The 19610-nt window shown below is 41.6% G+C and overlaps 1 protein-coding gene across 1 annotated transcript in view; it reads right to left on the reverse strand.

Moving 5' to 3' along the window:
- The window catches only part of ARMH3 (armadillo like helical domain containing 3), a gene marked incomplete in the record, with an annotated part of 166030 nt that overhangs the window by 141633 nt on the left and 4787 nt on the right, over window positions 1-19610 (reverse strand). The window contains 1 exon segment of the mRNA XM_040361250.1: window positions 7884-7999. Within this exon segment, the coding sequence (XP_040217184.1) occupies window positions 7884-7985 (102 nt within the window).

Genomic DNA, 19610 nt, shown 5'->3' on the forward strand with positions numbered 1-19610 from the left:
CGCCGAGTTTTGAATACTGCGCCGACATATACCGAGCGCAGTACACTCGGGTATAGTCGGGCAGTCTCGGCTCCTTCCGCGCTCACATCCTGGACGTACAGGACGTCAGCGCGGGTAGCCGAGCATTGCCGACAATACACGAGTGTACGGCGCTCTGTATATGTCGGTGCAGTATTCAAACTCGGCGCGGAAAACGAGCGGGGAGGACGCCGCAGAAGGACGCCGGACCCGCCGAAGAGGACACCGGACCCGCCGAAGAGGACACCGGACCCGCCGCAGAAGGACACCCGAAGGCGCAGAAGGACGCCGGACCCGACGAGGCCGCCGCGCAAGACACTAAAACTGTAAGTACAAAAACCACAAAAAAAACTTTTTTCCACAGGATTCGGGTAAACTTTGGGGGTGCGCGGTATACGCGGGAGCGCGTTATACCGCAATAAATACGGTACATTTTTGGGCCCTTTGGCACATATGTATTTATGCTTTTGCTCTCACTATTCAGGTTTTTGGTTTAGTTTCAACTTTCTGATTGCATTTAGGCCCCTTTCACACTGGGGCGTTTTTCGAGAATTATTCGAGCGTTATTCGCAGTGCCGATCCTGACCTCCCTGGAGCCCTAACCAAAATGACATGTCACATTAAATATTAAAGTTAACCACTTGCCGACCGCCGCATGTATATGTACGTCCACAGAATGGCACGTACAGGCAGATGGGCGTACAGGTACGTCCCCGACTTTTCGCGGGTCGGCGGTCGGATTCCCGCGGGGAGCGATCCGGGACGAGGGCGCGGCTATTTGTTTAAAGCCGCTCCGTCGCGATCGCTCCCCGGAGCTGAAGAACGGGGAGAGCCGTATGTAAACATGGCTTCCCCGTGCTTCACTGTGGCGGCGCATCGATCGAGTGATCCCTTTTATAGGGAGACTCGATCGATGACGTCAGACCTACAGCCACACCCCCCTACAGTTGTAAACACACACTAGGTGAACACTAACTCCTACAGCGCCCCCTGTGGTTAACTCCCAAACTGCAACTGTCATTTTCACAATAAAGAATGCAATTTAAATGCATTTTTTGCTGTGAAAATGACAATGGTCCCAAAAATTTGTCAAAATTGTCCGAAGTGTCCACCGTAATGTCGCAGTCACGAAAAAAAATCGCTGATCGCCGCCATTAGTAGTAAAAAAAAAAAAAAATTAATAAAAATGTAATAAAACTATCCCCTATTTTGTAAACGCTATAAATTTTGCGCAAACCAATCGATAAACGCTTATTGCGATTTTTTTTACCAATAATAGGTAGAAGAATACGTATCGGCCTAAACTGAGGAAAAAATAATTTTATATATGTTTTTGGGGGATATTTATTATAGCAAAAAGTAAAAAATATTGCATTTTTTTCAAAATTGTTGCTTTATTTTTGTTTATAGCGCAAAAAATAAAAACCGCAGAGGTGATCAAATACCACCAAAAGAAAGCTCTATTTGTGGGGAAAAAAGGACGCCAATTTTGTTTGGGAGCCATGTCGCACGACCGCGCAATTGTCTGTTAAAGCGACGCAGTGCCGAATCGCAAAACCTGGCCTGGGGCTTAAGTGGTTAAGAAGTGGAAGGAAGGGGGTGTTCTGCTGTCGGAAATGACATCTTACATTAAAGTGAGAAGCGGGGGGGGGGGGGGGGTTGGGGGGTTGCTGACTTCTTACCTCTTCTCCCATGCAGCCAGCGAGTTGAGAAGCAGGACGAGGGGCCGAAAACTACTTCACATCCAGGCGGGGCCCTCTAGTAATTTGGGGGGCCCTCCACAGCTTTGCGGGGCCCTAAGCGGCTTGCATAGAGAGCCTATAGGGCGGATCGGCCCTGGTTATTCGAGCGAAGCCTCATCTGCAATCCCAATGCGCTGGTAAAGCACCGCTAAGACCCTAACGTTTTAAGGGCGTTTTTGCAGTGCCTCAGTGTGAAGGGGACAAGGCGTTTTTACAGCGCTTTTAATTCATTTCAATGGAGAGGAGGCGTTTTTTGGAGCGTTTTTTTTCAGCGCCCAAAATCTGCTCCAAAGATGCTGCTTGCAGGACTCCATTGAGGTGCATGGAGAGCATTTTAATAGCGTTATTTTTAAAGCTAAAATGCTGTAAAAACGCTTCAGTGTGAAAGGGGTCTTAACCACTTAAGGCCCAGACCATTATGCAGGTCAAGGACCTGGCCCCTTTTTGCGATTCCGCACTGCGTCGCTTTAACTGACAATTGTGCGGTCGTGCGACGTGGCTCCCAAACAAAATTGGCGTCCTTTTTTCCCCACAAATAGAGCTTTCTTTTGGTGGTATTTGATCACCTCTGCGGTTTTTATTTTTTGCGCTATAAAAAATAAAATAAAGCGACAATTTAAAAAAAAAAGCAATATTTTTTACTGTTTGCTATAATAAATATCCCCCAAAAATATATAAAAAAAAGTTTAGGCCGATACGTATTCTTCTACATATTTTTGGAAAAAAAAAAAAAAAAAAAAAAAAAAAAAAAAAAGCGTTCATCGATTGGTTTGCGCAAAATTTATAGCGTTTACAAAATATGGGATAGTTTTATTGCATTTTTATTAATAATTTTTTTTTTTTTACTACTAACGGCGGCGATCAGCGATTTTTTTTTTTTTTTTTTTTTTTTTTTTTTCTCGTGACTGCGACATTATGGCGGACACATCGGACAATTTTGACACATTTTTGGGACCATTGTTCATTTTCAAAGCAAAAAGTGCTATAAAAATGCACTGATTACTGTGAAAATGACAACTGCAGTTTAGAAGTTAACCACTAGGGGGGGGCGCTGTAGGGGTTAAGTGTGACCTCATCTGTGTTTCTAACTGTAGGGGGGGCTGGACGTGTGACGTCACTGATGGCCTTTCCCTATATCAGGGAACAGACGATCAATGACGGCGCCACAGTGAAGAACGGGGAAGCTGTGTTTACACTCGCCTCTCTCCGTTCTTCAGCTCCGGGGACCGATCGCGGTTTTTGTGAGCTGGCGCCATCTGGTGGTGGCCGTTGGTATTACAAGTTAAACAGCAATTCTAATGTAATTTTTCACTATTTTCACTGCCATCTTCTTCCCTCTAATTAGAACCCCCAAACATTATATATATTTTTTATCCTAACACCCTAGAGAATAAAATGGCGATCGTTGCAATACTTTCTGTCATGCCGTATTTGCGTAGCGGTCTTGCAAGCGCACTTTTTTTGGGGAAAAAATTACACCTTTTTTAATAAAAAAATAAGACAACAGTAAAATTATCCCCATTTTTTTTTATATTGTGAAAGATAATGTTACGCCGAGTAAATTGATACCCAACATGTCGCGCTTCAAAATTACGCCCGCTCATGGAATGGCGTCAAACTTTTACCCTTTAAAATCTCCATAGGCGACGTTTAAAAAAATCTACAGGTTGCATGTGTTGAGTTACAGAGGAGGTCTAGGGCTAGAATTATTGCTCTCGCTCTACCAATCGCGGCAATACCTCACATGTGAGGTTTGAATACCGTTTACATATGCGGGCGCTGCTCACGTATGTGTTCGCTTCTGCGCGCAAGCTCATCGGGACGGGGCGCGTTTTCTGGCTCCTAACTTTTTTAGCTGGCTCCTAGATTCCAAGCAAATTTGTCAACCCCTACCCTAGGGCCACATGCCCCCCCCACCCCCCACCCCCCGGGTTCAGGTTGGGTGCCGATTTGTACATGGGCGTGTGCATGGGGGTGAAGGTGGAAACCCCCTTTAAAAAATAACTTCCTTGTGAGCGAGACGCTGCAACCAATCACAGGAAGCCATTTATTTCCCGCGATAAGAGATTGCACCTATTCCATCATTCTATAAATACCCCAGGCGATGGCAATTCACAGGAGATAACACAAGCCCCCGCGTTCTTACAAGGCCTGTAACCGCGGCGACGGGACGGTTCAGCGGACGGGGTCACTCGTCGTCGTTCCTGTCCGATTGTAGAACAATCCCACTTTGGGAAGACCCGAGCGATCCGCTCATTATTCCGGCGCGCTTCACCAGTCCTTAGATCACATTCCTTATTCTTTTATTAATTGAGAGAATGCCATGGCAACAAAAGGACTTAGTCGCTATGGCAACCTTTTTTTTTTTTTAGAATTTAAAAAAAGAAAGAACCGTCCCGCGTTACATGAATAATGACATGAAGCGCAGGAACCGACATTAGGCCGAACGACAAGGGCGATATCTCCGGGAGACAGATGGCATTGTTCGGCATTAGAAAAAAAAAAAAAAAGTAAAAAAAAAAAAAAAATTTTATTAAATTTTTTAACTTAATCTCTAAAATTATTTATTTAAATTATTATTTTATTTTATTTTTTTAAAACGCTGGCCGATACGGCCAGCGTTTTTTAAAAAAAAAATAATAATAATTTAAATAAATAATTTTAGAGATGAAGTTAAAAAAAAATAAAAAAAATAAAAAATTTTATTCAAACGTAATCTCTAAAATTATTTATTTATTTAAATTATTATTATTTTTTTTTTTTTTAAAACGCTGGCCGATACGGCCAGCGTTTAAAAAAAAAAAAAAATAATAATAATTTAAATAAATAATTTCAGAGATTGTCCCTTGCGTCTTTACTGGCTACATAATAAACACACAACAGTTACCTGCTCAACGCGTTTCGGCCCTTCTTCATAACATGATGTTGCTACGAGGAAGGCTGTTTACCTGAAAAGTGTTGGCGTGTTACCGTTGCGTTTTTTGTTTTTATATGTAGCCCAAAGGCCCCCAAATAAGTAGGGTGCAAGCATGTGATCGAGGCTCGATTCTTTTTGAAGGGCGCTCACGTCCAGGGCTGTCTTAATGAGAGGGCACACCTGCGCACTGCCCAGGGGCCCCAGCTGCATGGGGGGGGGCCCTGCACTTTCCCCAAAGCAGCTGGTCCTTGAGCCAAGGCTGCCCCGAAATTGGGGGCCCCGTGATGGCACTGAGAGTGATGCCTCCTACCTACTTGATGTCTGTTTACCTGCACTGTCATCATTGTAGGGGCCCCAGAGCATTACTTTGCCCAGGGGCCCATGATGCGATTAAGATGGTCCTGCTCACGTCCCCTTCTGGGTTCCGCCTCTTGCCGGGTCAGCGGCGGGGGCCCTGTTGTGGGGGGATCTGGATCCTTGTAGGGTGGGGGGGAAATCTAGTGCCTGGTGGTCTGGCAGGGGTCATGATGCCAAGAGGCCGAACCAGTACGACCAGCACTGCCACAATCTGGCCACCAGAGGGTGCCCACTCCCCTATTCCCAGCATCACCACTCCCTACCCTATCTGTGGCCATGGCCAATGAAAAACATGAGCTCAATTATTATTATTATTATTGAAAAATTATTATCACTACTACTACTAACATTTTTCAATCTTTATTTGTATCGCTTTGGCCGACCACATGAGCTCAATTTATTATTATTAATAATACTTTTTGATATAAATAAATAAATAATTTTTACAGAATTTGGTTGCTACTTTTTTTCAATACAATTTTGCTGCTAAAAAAACCTTGGAGGGATTTTCTATTTAATATAATTTATTATTATAAGAAGATAAAATTATTGATAATAAATTGTATATATATATATATATATATATATATATATATATATATATATATATATATATATATATATATATATATTATATTATATTATATTATATACACATTATATATATATATATATATATATATATATATATATATATATATATATATATATATTACACATATATACACACACACACACACACACAGTATGTGTGTGTATTTTTTTCTTTATTTGTATGTTTGGCTGATCACATGAGCTATGTAACATTATTAACAACATTGAATTAGCATTAAGAATAAATTGAGCTCATGTGATCAGCCAGATACAAATAAAGCTTAACATTTTTTTTTTCATAATATATACATTTCAAAATAATAATAATTATTAATAGTTTTTCATCTCTTTGGCTGACTACATGAGCTCAATGCATTATTATTATGAGAAAATATTATTATAATTGTTATTGAAAAAAAAAAAGTAATCTTTATTTGTATCTGTTTGGCTGATCACATGTGCTCAATTTATTATCAGAAAAATGTATAATGGAAAAAAATATATATTTTTAAATCTTTTTTTGAAGCCGTTTTGCTGCTCACATGAGCTCTATGTAATATTATTAATACTGAATAATATTAAATTGAGCTCATGTGATCAACCAAAAAGATAAAAAAAAATATTTTCTTCAATAATAAAAAATCATAATATATTTTTAAATATTATTATTAATATTATTATTATTATTATTATTATTATTATTAATAATAATAATAATAATAATAATAATAGTAACATGAAAAATATATATTATTGAAAATAAATGTTTAATCGTTATTTGTATCGGTTTGGCTGATCACATGTGCTCAATTTATTATCATTACTAGAAAAATGTATAATGGAAAAAAATATATATACTTTTAAATCTTTTTTTGAAGCGGTTTTGCTGATCACATGAGCTCTATGCAATATTATTAATACTGAATTTATTATTATTATTATTATTATTATTATTATTAATTCAGTATTAATAATATTGCATAGAGCTCATGTGATCAGCAAAACCGCTTCAAAAAAAGATTTAAAAGTATATATTTTTTTTTCCCATCATACATTTTTCTAGTAATGATAATAAATTGAGCACATGTGATCAGCCAATCAGATACAAATAAAGATTAAACATTTATTTTCAATAATATATATTTGTTCATGTTACTATTATTATTATTATTAATAATATTATTTAAAAATATATTATGATTTTTTTTTATTTTTGAAGAAAAAATAATACTTTATCTTTTTGGTTGATCACATGAGCTCAATTTATTATTATTATTATTATTATTATTATTATTATTATTAATTGAGCTCATGTGATCAACCAAAAAGATAAAAGTATTATTTTTTCTTCAAAAAAAAAAAAAATCATAATATATTTTTAAATAATAATATTATTAATAATAATAATAATAATAATAATAATAATAATAATAATAGTAACATGAAGAAATATATATTATTGAAAATAAATGTTTAATCTTTATTTGTATCTGATTGGCTGATCACATGTGCTCAATTTATTATCATTACTAGAAAAATGTATAATGGAAAAAAATATATATACTTTTAAATCTTTTTTTGAAGCGGTTTTGCTGATCACATGAGCTCTATGCAATATTATTAATACTGAATTAATAATAATAATAATAATAAATTGAGCTCATGTGATCAACCAAAAAGATAAAATATTATTTTTTCTTCAAAAATAAAAAATAAATCATAATATATTTTTAAAAATATTAATATTATTAATAATAATAATAACAACATGAACAAATATATATTATTGAAAATAAATGTTTAATCTTTATTTGTATCTGTTTGGCTAATCAATTATCATTACTAGAAAAATGGATAATGGAAAAAAATATACATTTTAAAATCTGTATTTGGAGCCGTTTTTGCCGATTACATGATCTCAATTTAACATTATTAATAATATTACATTAGAGCTTTTGTGATCAACCAAACAGATACAAATAAAGATTTAAAAAAAAAAAAAAATTCCAATAATAATAATAATTTGAGCTTATGTGGTCAGCCAAAGAGATACATTTTTTATTTTTTTTTAAATAAAGCCCCCGGGGGCGCCCTCATTTATGAAACTTGGATTCATCTGCACAGAGAGCGTGTCCCCGACCAGAACATGCGACCGCCCCGGAGAGCCCGTCATCTGACAGACGGGTCAGGAGCCGCATTGTATGAAAACCTGGACCGACCTTCAGCAGTCCCTGGCCACGGATCTCCAAACTTACCGCAAAGATCTCATCGTACATCAACACCACCTTCTCCTTCAAGGGCTTCTTGGAGGCCGAGGACTTCCGCAGCAGCCCCACTTTCTTCTCTACTTGTGCCATGACTTCCACATAATCTGAGGGGAAAAAATCACACATTCTCAATTTTTGGACTTGAATTATCTTTACATACAACACCGGTCAAAAGTTTTAGAACCCCCCCCAGTTTTCATAGAAATGCGCCATTGTGTGTCTTAGCCCAGCAGGAGGGAGAATGCCGGACAGCCGAGTCTCTTGTGCAACATCTCTGGATGGAGATGGGGGATCAGATAAGTATTGGGGGGCTGAGGGAGGGGGTGCTACCTTTAGAACCACTTTAATGTCTCAATGTACTCTGAAAATAAAAAGGATGTAAAGATCTAAGAACATAGAAAAAATAAAATAATAATAATTGGACATAAATCTGATCCCGATGGTGGCCTTGGGTCTGCCAGACATCCTTCTTTTAAGAGTTTCCCCCAGTTTCCAAGTGCCCCTGATTGGCTCTTTACCTTTAGCCAGCAGTGCCCATCCATGCAGCCCCAGCAGTGCCCATCCATGCAGCCTCAGCAGTGCCCATCCATGCAGCCTCAGCAGTGCCCATCCATGCAGCCTCAGCAGTGCCCATCCATGCAGCCCCATCAGTGCCCATCCATGCAGCCTCATCCGTGCCCATCCATGCAGCCTCATCCGTGCCCATCCATGCAGCCTCATCCGTGCCCACCCATGCAGCCTCATCCGTGCCCACCCATGCAGCCTCATCCGTGCCCACCCATGCAGCCTCATCAATGCTGCCTCATCAGTGCTTATAAAAGGCAGCCTCATCAGTGCCGCCTTATCCGTGCCCATCAGTGCCGCCTCATCCGTGCCCATCAATGCAGCCTCATCCGTGCCCATCAATGCAGCCTCATTCGTGCCAATCAATGCAGCCTCATTCGTGCCAATCAATGCAGCCTCATTCGTGCCAATCAATGCAGCCTCATTCGTGCCAATCAATGCAGCCTCATCCGTGCCAATCAATGCAGCCTCATCCGTGCCAATCAATGCAGCCTCATCCGTGCCAATCAATGCAGCCTCATCCGTGCCCATCAATGCAGCCTCATTCGTGCCAATCAATGCAGCCTCATTCGTGCCAATCAATGCAGCCTCATTCGTGCCAATCAATGCAGCCTCATCCGTGCCAATCAATGCAGCCTCATCCGTGCCAATCAATGCAGCCTCATCCGTGCCAATCAATGCAGCCTCATCCGTGCCAATCAATGCAGCCTCATCCGTGCCAATCAATGCAGCCTCATCCGTGCCAATCAATGCAGCCTCATCCGTGCCAATCAATGCAGCCTCATCCGTGCCAATCAATGCAGCCTCATGAGTGCACATCAGTGCCGCCGTATCAGCGACACTCCTTCAGCACATATCAGTGAAGGAGAAAAAAATTGAACTACCAATGAAAAAGTTTGTTTTTTTCAAAAGAAAACATTTTTTTTATTCATTTAGCAAAAAAAGAAATAAAACCCCATAGGTGATAAAAAAAATTACCAAAAGAAAGCTTTATTTGTGTGAACAAAATGATACAAATCTCTTTGTACAGTGTTACATGACCGCGCAATTGTCATTTACAGAGTGACATAGCTGACAGCTGAAAATTGACCTGGGCAAGAAGGAGGGGGTGGGGGGTAATAGTACCCGGTATTGAAGCGGTTAAGGCATTCCAAGACATCTCAAAAACATCGGGCATAAAAAGGGCTGCAGTGGCCAATCACGGACGTTGCACTCAAGGGTGCCACCTACAGGCTTGTTTCGTCTGACACACGTCTTCTGTTCTCCGACCTTCATACAAATAACACAGCAGAAGATCTTTGCACTAATATTATTTTATATTAAAAATCCCCCCCCCCCCTTCCTCCTCTGTGTTATATATTGAATTTATACATCAGAAGTGAGTCATAAGGATGAAACCCGCAATTTACGGTCATAAGGAGTTTCTGCAAAATGTATTCAATTAGAGAAAATTCAATTGAATTACAATGAAATCCGATCATCTCAGTAAATGAAGTCGGTAACCCAATTAAAGGGCAGAACACAACAATGACGGGTTGTTGCCGGGCAATCAGTACGCAGCCGAGGGAAACGACTTTAACTGGTAATTGCGCGGTCATGCTGCTGTACCAAATGGAAGTTATATCATTTGTTAAACACAAATAGAGCTTTCTTTTGGTGGCATTTGATCACCACTAGGTTTTTTTTTTCCCTTTATAAAAAAAACAAAAAAAAAACGACCGATAAAATTATATATATATATATATATATATATATATATATATATATATATATATATTAAACATATAAATATTTGAAGAAAATTGTATATTTTATTGGATATGTTTAATAGCAGAAAGTAAAAAATAATAATTTTATAATATAAAATACAAAATATATATATATTTTTTTTTTACTTTCTGCTATAAAGCATATTTAATAAATTAAAATGTAAAAAAAATGTAAAAAAAATAAATACAAAAATGTAGTTCATAATTTATTCTGCTAAATGTTTTTGATATAAAAAAAAAAAATCACAATATTGATTGGTTTGCATGAACGTTATGGCACTAACAAACTATGATAGATTATTTACAATATAATTTATATATATATATATATATATTTGTTTTGTTTTATTATTATTTATTTATTTAGATATATATTTATTTATTTATTTATTTAGATATATATTTATTTAATTTATTTAGATATATATTTATTTAATTTATTTAGATATATATTTATTTAGATATATATTTATTTAGATATATATTTATTTAGAGATAGAGATAGATATCTCTATATCTATATTTGTTAGTGCCATAACGTTCACGCAAACCAATCAATATACAGATATTGGGGTTTTTTTTTTTCAAAAACATTTAGCAGAATAAATTATGAACTACATTTTTGTATTTTTTTACATTTTAATTTATTAAATATGCTTTATAGCAAAAAGTAAATAAAAAAAATGTATATATCACACATTTTTTTTTTTTTTTTTTACTTTTTGCTATAAAGCATATTTAATAAATTAAAATGTAAAAGAATATACAAAAAAATATATATACGCACACTGGAATTTTTATTTTATACTAGTAAAGGCGGGGATCAGTGATTTATAATTAGGACTGCGATACTGCGGCGAGCAATCTGACACCAACTGCCACTGGGAGGGAACTGACTGCCACGGACATCACCAGTGACATTATTACAGTAATCCGGGATTTGGGGGGTCAGTGGCAGTGCAATTTACACTCCGACCCTCTCCTGGTGGTCAGTAACAGTGAAAGTTAAACCCCCCCCAGACATTGGCGATAGGAAAGTTAAAGTGGAACTTCTACCCAAAAATGGAACTTCCACCCTTTTTGAAATCCCCCCCCCCCCTTCCAGTGTCACCTGTTTAATACAGGCGCCTACACTGTCCGGTGCCTACACTGTGTTCTCCCCCGCTGTCTTCTGGGAAACACACGGGTCCCAGAAGACAGCAGGGACCAGTGAGCACGCGCAGCGCAGTAGGGTACCCCGGGAAGTGAAGCCGCAAGGCTTCACTTCCTGATTCCCTTACCGAAGATGGCGGAGGGGGCAGCACCCGAGAACCGAGGGACAGAATGGCTTTGGGGTGCCCAGGACAGGTAAGTGTCCATAAATTAAAAGTCAACAGCTGCAGTGATTGTAGCTGCTGGCTTTTAATATTTTTTTTTTTTTTTTTTTTTTTTTGCGGAACTCCGCTTTAAATAGAAAATAGATAGTAAGATAAATATTGGACAAACAAAGGAATGTAAGGAATGTAATATAGATAAGAAACAAAATGAAAAAAATAAATAAATAAATAATATATATATATATATATATATATAATAAAAATAGAAGATAGCTATGAAAATGTATATAATAAATAATATAAAATAAAAATAGAAGATAGCTATGAAAATATATATAATAGATAAAATAAAAATAGAAGATAGCTATGAAAATGTATCTAATAAATAATATTAAAAAAAAAATAGAAGATAGCTATGAAAATATATATAATAAATAGCTAAAATAAAAATAAAAGATAGCTATGAAAATGTATATAATAAATATAAAAAATAAAAATAGAAGATAGCTATGAAAATATATATAATAAATAGCTAAAATAAAAATAGAAGACAGCTATGAAAATGTATATAATAAATAATATAAAATAAAAATAGAAGATAGCTATGGAAATGTATATAATAAATAAGATAAAATAAAAATAGAAGATAGCTATGGAAATGTATATAATAAATAGCTGTCTTCTATTTTTATTTTAGCTATTTATTATATACATTTTCATAGCTGTCTTCTATTTTTATTTTAGCTATGAAAATGTATATAATAAATAGCTAAAATAAAAATAGAAGATAGCTATGAAAATGTATATAATAAATAAGATAAAATAAAAATAGAAGTTAGCTATAAAAACAAAAATAAAAGAATATACAAGATAGAAGGTCTCTGTAGTAGAAGAATGGGCGGCCTTGTATGATGAGGAGTGTAAAATCAGGGAAATGATCTCCTTCCCGTGGATAAACGGGGATCACGAGATCTGTGAAGAGACTGATAATCGGGAGGAGGCCACAGATTGGACACACAGCCGCATCTAATCGCTTTGCGTCGCTCGCCGGCGTTCTGGAATCTGCCGCTGACAAAACACACAGACAGGCCTTTTGTCTGCCAGCTTGGCTGAAGCCACATCAACAACATTTGTAAAATGAACGCCAACAGATCCTCTGCCATACAAATACACAGCCGTCGCGGTGTATAAACAAAACAAGGAATATTAAAGTCATTCACAGACACATAGGGGTTAAAAAATACAGGATCTCCTTACTCTTAACCAGTCGTGAGCAGCGGACGTGTGTAGTATCCCCCCCCCCCCCCCCAAAAAAAAGTACATCCCGTCCTTCACCTCTACCATCCCCCACCTCACATCTCCCTGCAATTCCTGACTGTCAAGTGTTGCTCTGTAAATTCAACATCTGTAGAAGCTGCCGACAAGGAATGGACCATCGGAAACAGTGTTTATAAACATTGTTTAGAGGGGAGATAGAGATATACAAAGGGCCAGATTCACGTAGAATCGCCGCGGCGTAACTTATCCTAGATAAGTTACACCGCCGCAATTTTTCATCGCAAGTGCCTGATTCACCAAGCACTTGCGATGAAAACTACGCCCGCGGCCTCCGGCGCAAGGCGGGCCAATTCAAATGGGCGTGTGCCATTTAAATTAGGTGCGCTCCCGCGCCGGACCTACTGCGCATGCTCCGTTTCCCAACTCCCGCCGTGCTTTGCGTGCCGTGACGTCATTTTTTTGAACGGCGACGCGCGTAGCGTACTTCCGTATTCCCGGACGGCTTACGCAAACGACGTTAAATTTTGAATTTCGACGCGGGAACGACGGACATACTTTAGACAGCAATACACTTGCTGACTAAAGTTAAGGCACCAAAAAAAGTGTGTAACTTTGCGACAGGAAACTAGACTAGCGGCGACGTAGCGAACGCGAAAAACCGTCGTGAATCGCCGTAACTCCTAATTTGCATACCCGACGCTGGTTTACGACGCGAACTCCCCCCAGCGGCGGCCGCGGTATTGCATCCTAAGATCCGACAGTGTAAAACAATTACACCTGTCGGATCTTCTGGATATCTATGCGTAACTGATTCTATGAATCAGTCGCATAGATACTCTGAGAGATACGACGGCGTATCAGGAGATACGCCGTCAAATCCCTTTTGTGAATCTGGCCCAAAGTTACGTAGTTAGTCAGGTTGAAAAAAAAAAAAAAAAAAAAAAAAAGATACAAGTCCATCCAGTTCAACCATAAAAATATCGTACAATCCCATATACCCAATTCTACACCCACAGTTGATCCAGAAAAAGGCGAAAAACCCCAGCAGAGCATGAGATCCAATTTGCTACAGCAGGGGGAAAAATTCCTTCCTGATCCCCCGAGAGGCAATCGGATTTTCACTGGATCAACTTTACCTACAAATCTTAGTACTCAGTTATATTCTGTACATTTAGGAAAGAATCCAGGCCTTTCTTATAGCAATCTACTGAGCTGGCCAGAACCACCTCTGGAGGGAGTCTGTTCCACATTTTCACACCTCTTACTGTGAAGAAACCTTTCCGGAATTGGAGATGAAATCTCTTTTCCTCTAGATCAGGGGTGGCAAACTCAAATTCATCGGGGGCCGCATTAGCAGCATGGTTGCCCTCAAAGGGCCGGTTGTATCTGTAAGGCTACTAACGAGCAAACAGGTACGATGAAAGCGGTCCGTCGGACCGTTTTTACCGTACATGTCTGCCAGAGGGCTTCTGTACGATGGCTGTACTAACCATCGTACAGAAGTCCGCGCGTAAACAATACGCGGGGCGTGTTCGCGTCATCACCGCGGCGACGTGGGCGGGCCTGCCATTTAAAGGCTTCCACGCATGCGTCAAAGTCATTCGACGCATGCGAGGGACGGCGGGCGCTCGGACATGTATGGTAGGTCTGTACTGACGACCGTACATGTCCGATCGGGCAGGATTCCAGCGGACGGTTTTAAAACACGTCCAGGAATATTTGTCTCCTGGGAAAAGGCCCGGCGGGCAAATGTTTGCTGGAATTCGGCCCGCTCGCGCCTACACACGACCGAACATGTATGCTGAAACTGGTCTGCGGACCAGTTTCAGCATACATGTTTGGTCGTGTGTACGGGGCCTAAGACTACGTGTCCACTATTATCATAAATAATTGTCCCTGCATTTGTTTATTACTGTTTTATGGAGCGCAGGATTCAGGAGTTTGCTGCGTACAAAATGCAGGATACAGGAGTATGCTATGGACCGTGTGCAATATCCGACCTCTACACTCTCCTTCCATCCACCCTGGGATGGGGTGGGGCAGGATGGGATGGAGTGGGATGAGATGGGGTGGGATGAGATGGAATGGGGTAGGATGGGGGTGGTTGCCGAAGGATGGGATGGGGTGGTATAGGATGGCATGGGGGTGGAGTGGGATGGGATAGGCTACCTGACATACACAATGACTTCACCTACCTGACATACACTGACCTCATCTACCTAACATACATGGACCTACCTGACATACACTGACCTCACTTACCTGACATACATGGACCTACCCGACATACACAATGACTTCACCTACCTGACATACATGGACCTACCTGACATACACTGACCTCACTTACCTGACATACATGGACCTACCTGACATACACAATGACTTCACCTACCTGACATACATGTAACATGGACCTACCTGACATCATGTGTCACAGCATCCATCCAGCCAGCAAGGAGGGGAGGAGAGCCGCCCGCCCATGCACTAGTGTTGTCATATTCTGCTCCCTAGTGCATGGTGTCGAGGAGGCTTGTAATTGCCGCCTTCTGGAGTCTGCGGCTCCTATGATGGACGTCACACGTCCCGCGGTCCTGTGATTGGATCTCCAGGACGTCCATCATAGGAGCCGGGTGTACCAAGATGGCCGACCGCTCCGGAGCTAGGCCGAAGCCGCGGCATTACCTAAGGCCGAGGCAGCGGTGCGCTCCGCGGATCACGGATCGGTCACGATCCGTTGCATCACTAGTGGCAACGGACGGCCCGTTGCGCGGGCCACATGGCAAGGTCTCGCGGGCCGAATTCTGCCACCCCTGCTCTAGATGTAAACAGTGCCCCCTTGTTTACAAACATTGTTCAGACAGCAGATAGATACAGTGGGTAAAATAATAATTTGATCCCCTGCAGACCACTTACATAGAAATGAAGGGTCTATAATTATTTTTATCATAGGTGTATTTTATATGATAGAGACAGAATATCAACCAAAAATCCAGAAAAATCACATGATCCAAATATTATAAATGGAGTCGCAGTTCAGAGAGTAAAATAAGTATTTAAATCCCCAAGAAAAAGCTGACTTAGTAGTTGGTGGAGAAACTCTTGTTGGGAAGCACAGAGGTCAGATGTTTCTTGTAGTTGGTGGAAGTTCCTTTTTGGGAAGCACAGAGGTCAGACGTTTCTTGTAGTTGGTGGAGGTTCCTTGTTGGGAAGCACCGAGGTCAGACGTTTCTTGTAGTTGGTGGAGGTTCCTTGTTGGGAAGCACCGAGGTCAGACGTTTCTTGTAGTTGGTGGAGGTTCCTTGTTGGGAAGCACCGAGGTCAGACGTTTCTTGTAGTTGGTGGAGCTTCCTTGTTGGGAAGCACAGAGGTCAGACGTTTCTTGTAGTTGGTGGAGCTTCCTTGTTGGGAAGCACAGAGGTCAGACGTTTCTTGTAGTTGGTGGAGGTTCCTTGTTGGGAAGCACAGAGGTCAGACGTTTCTTGTAGTTGGTGGAGGTTCCTTGTTGGGAAGCACAGAGGTCAGACGTTTCCTGTAGTTGGTGGAGGTTCCTTGTTGGGAAGCACAGAGGTCAGACGTTTTTCTTGTAGTTGGTCGAGGTTCCTTGTTGGGAAGCACAGAGGTCAGACGTTTCTTGTAGTTGGTGGAGGTTCCTTGTTGGGAAGCACAGAGGTCAGACGTTTCCTGTAGTTGGTGGAGGTTCCTTGTTGGGAAGCACAGAGGTCAGACGTTTCTTGTAGTTGGTGGAGGTTCCTTGTTGGGAAGCACAGAGGTCAGACGTTTCTTGTAGTTGGTGGAGGTTCCTTGTTGGGAAGCACAGAGGTCAGACGTTTCTTGTAGTTGGTGGAGGTTCCTTGTTGGGAAGCACCGAGGTCAGACGTTTCTTGTATTTGGTGGACGTTCCTTGTTGGGGAGCACAGAGGTCAGACGTTTCTTGTAGTTGGTGGAGGTTCCTTGTTGGGAAGCACCGAGGTCAGAGGTTTCTTGTATTTGGTGGACGTTCCTTGTTGGGGAGCACAGAGGTCAGACGTTTCTTGTAGTTGGTGATCAGGTCTCCACACATCTCAGGAGGGGTTTTGGCCTCCACTCTTCTTTACAGATCTTCTCTAAATCCTTAAGGTTTCTTGGCAACTAAAAAAGTTTCAGCTCCTTCCATACATTTTCTATGGGATTAAGGTCTGGAGACTGGTTAGGCCACTCCATGACCTTAATGTGCTTCTTCTTGAGCCACTCCTTTGTTGCCTTGGCGGTATGTTTTGGGTCATTGTCATGCTGGAAGACCCGTTCATGACCCATCTTCAGTGTTCTGGGAAGGAGGTTCTCATCCAAGATTTTACAATACATGGCCCCGCCCATTGGTCCCTCAATGCGGCAAAGTCGGTCTGTACCTTTAGCAGAGAAACATCCCCAAAGCATCATGTGGCCACCCCTCGTGCTTGACTGTAGGGATGGTGGGCCAGATTCACAAAAGAGATACGACGGCGTATCTCCTGATTGTCGTATCTTTGCGCCTGATTCATAGAATCAGTTACGCATAGATAGCCCTAAGATCTAACAGGTGTAATTGACTTACACCGTCGCATCTTAGGCTGCAATTTTAGGCCGGCCACTAGGTGGCGATTCCATTGCGGTCGGCGTAGAATATGCAAATGACTAGTTACGCCGATTCACGAACGTCCGCTTTGCCCGTCGCTCTAAATTTACGTTGTTTCCGTAGAGATACGCGGCGTAAAACTAAGGCTGCCCTCTAGGTGGCCTAGCCAATGTTAAGTATGGCTGTCGTTCCCGCGTCGAAATTTGAAAATTCACGTTGTTTGCGTAAATCGTCCGTGAATGGCGCTGGACGCCATTTACGTTAACGTCGAAACCAATGACGTCCTTGCAACGTCATTTAGCGCAATGCACGTCGGGTAATTTTACAAACGGAGCATGCGCAGTACGTTTGGCGCGGGAACGCGCCTAATTTAAATGGTGCCCGCCCCATTTGAATTAGGCGGGCTTGCGCCGAGCGGATTTACGCTACGCCGCCGCAAGTTTACAGGTAAGTGCTTTGTGAATCAGGCACTTACGCTGTTAACTTCCGGCGGTGTAACGTAAATGGGATACGTTACGCCGCAGCAGCGCAACAGATTTCTACGTGAATCTGCCCCGGTGTTCTTAGGGCAGCTGTAACCAACGTCTCCAATCTCATCTCATTGATTGGACTCCAGTTGGCTGACCCCTCACTCCAATTAGCTCTTGGAGATGTCATTAGTCTAGGGGTTCACATACTTTTTCCACCTGCACTGTGAATGTTTACATGGTGTGTTCAATAAAAACATGGTAACATTTAATTCTTTGTGTGTTATTAGTTTAAGCCGACTGTGATTGTCTATTGTTGTGACAAAGTAACATTATTTATAAATATTGATCAGACAGGAGATAGAGAGATACAAAGTAACATTGTTTATAAACACTGTTCATTATCAAAAGTTCAGAGGAGTGATAGATCAAAAGTAACATTATTTAACTACCAGGATAACAACTGCAGCTATAATCCTGGTATTACATTTTTTTTTTATTTTTTTTAAGGTGGAAATCGAGTGGCTATACAGCTGCCCGATCTCTTTTACGCACTCCAAATTCCCCCACCCCCCTTTCTCCTGCCACCGTTCCCGGGCAATCTCGTCCCCCCAGGGATGCTGGGACCACGGTAAGCCTTCCTCCCCCTCTGTGACAAAATGAAGTCGGAAGCGTCGAGAATGTTGTCGCTTCTAGTTTTGGTTCTTTGTTTACCGGCCGCTACTGGCTAGAGAGGCAGCCAATCAAAAAAAAGTTCTGCGTTTGATCGGCTGCTTTGGAGGGTAAAGTAGAGATCGGGGGGGGGTCTTATAGGGCTGTACGCAGCAGCTGTGTATCCTGGACGCTGAGATATGCTCGCAATTTATGTTATACTGCTTAGTACACGCACGTGCATGAGGGCCCCTACAAGCCTGCCCCAAGTATACTGCTTTGCACACGCACGTGCATGAGGGCCCCTACTAGCCTGCCCCAAGTATACTGCTTTGCACACGCACGTGCATGAGGGCCCCTACTAGCCTGCCCCAAGTATACTGCTTTGCACACGCACGTGCATGAGGGCCCCTACTAGCCTGCCCCAAGTATACTGCTTTGCACACGCACGTGCATGAGGGCCCCTACTAGCCTGCCCCAAGTATACTGCTTTGCACACGCACGTGCATTAGGGCCCCTACTAGCCTGCCCCAAGTATACTGCTTTGTACACGCACGTGCATGAGGGCCCCTACTAGCCTGCCCCAAGTATACTGCTTTGTACACGCACGTGCATGAGGGCCCCTACTAGCCTGCCCCAAGTATACTGCTTTGCACACGCACGTGCATGAGGGCCCCTACTAGCCTGCCCCAAGTATACTGCTTTGCACACGCACGTGCATGAGGGCCCCTACTAGCCTGCCCCAAGTATACTGCTTTGCACACGCACGTGCATGAGGGCCCCTACTAGCCTGCCCCAAGTATACTGCTTTGCACACGCACGTGCATGAGGGCCCCTACTAGCCTGCCCCAAGTATACTGCTTTGCACACGCACGTGCATTAGGGCCCCTACTAGCCTGCCCCAAGTATACTGCTTTGTACACGCACGTGCATGAGGGCCCCTACTAGCCTGCCCCAAGTATACTGCTTTGCACACGCACGTGCATGAGGGCCCCTACTAGCCTGCCCCAAGTATACTGCTTTGCACACGCACGTGCATGAGGGCCCCTACTAGCCTGCCCCAAGTATACTGCTTT

This window comes from Rana temporaria, chromosome 8 (genome assembly GCF_905171775.1).
Source record: "Rana temporaria chromosome 8, aRanTem1.1, whole genome shotgun sequence".
Lineage (NCBI taxonomy): Eukaryota > Metazoa > Chordata > Amphibia > Anura > Ranidae > Rana > Rana temporaria.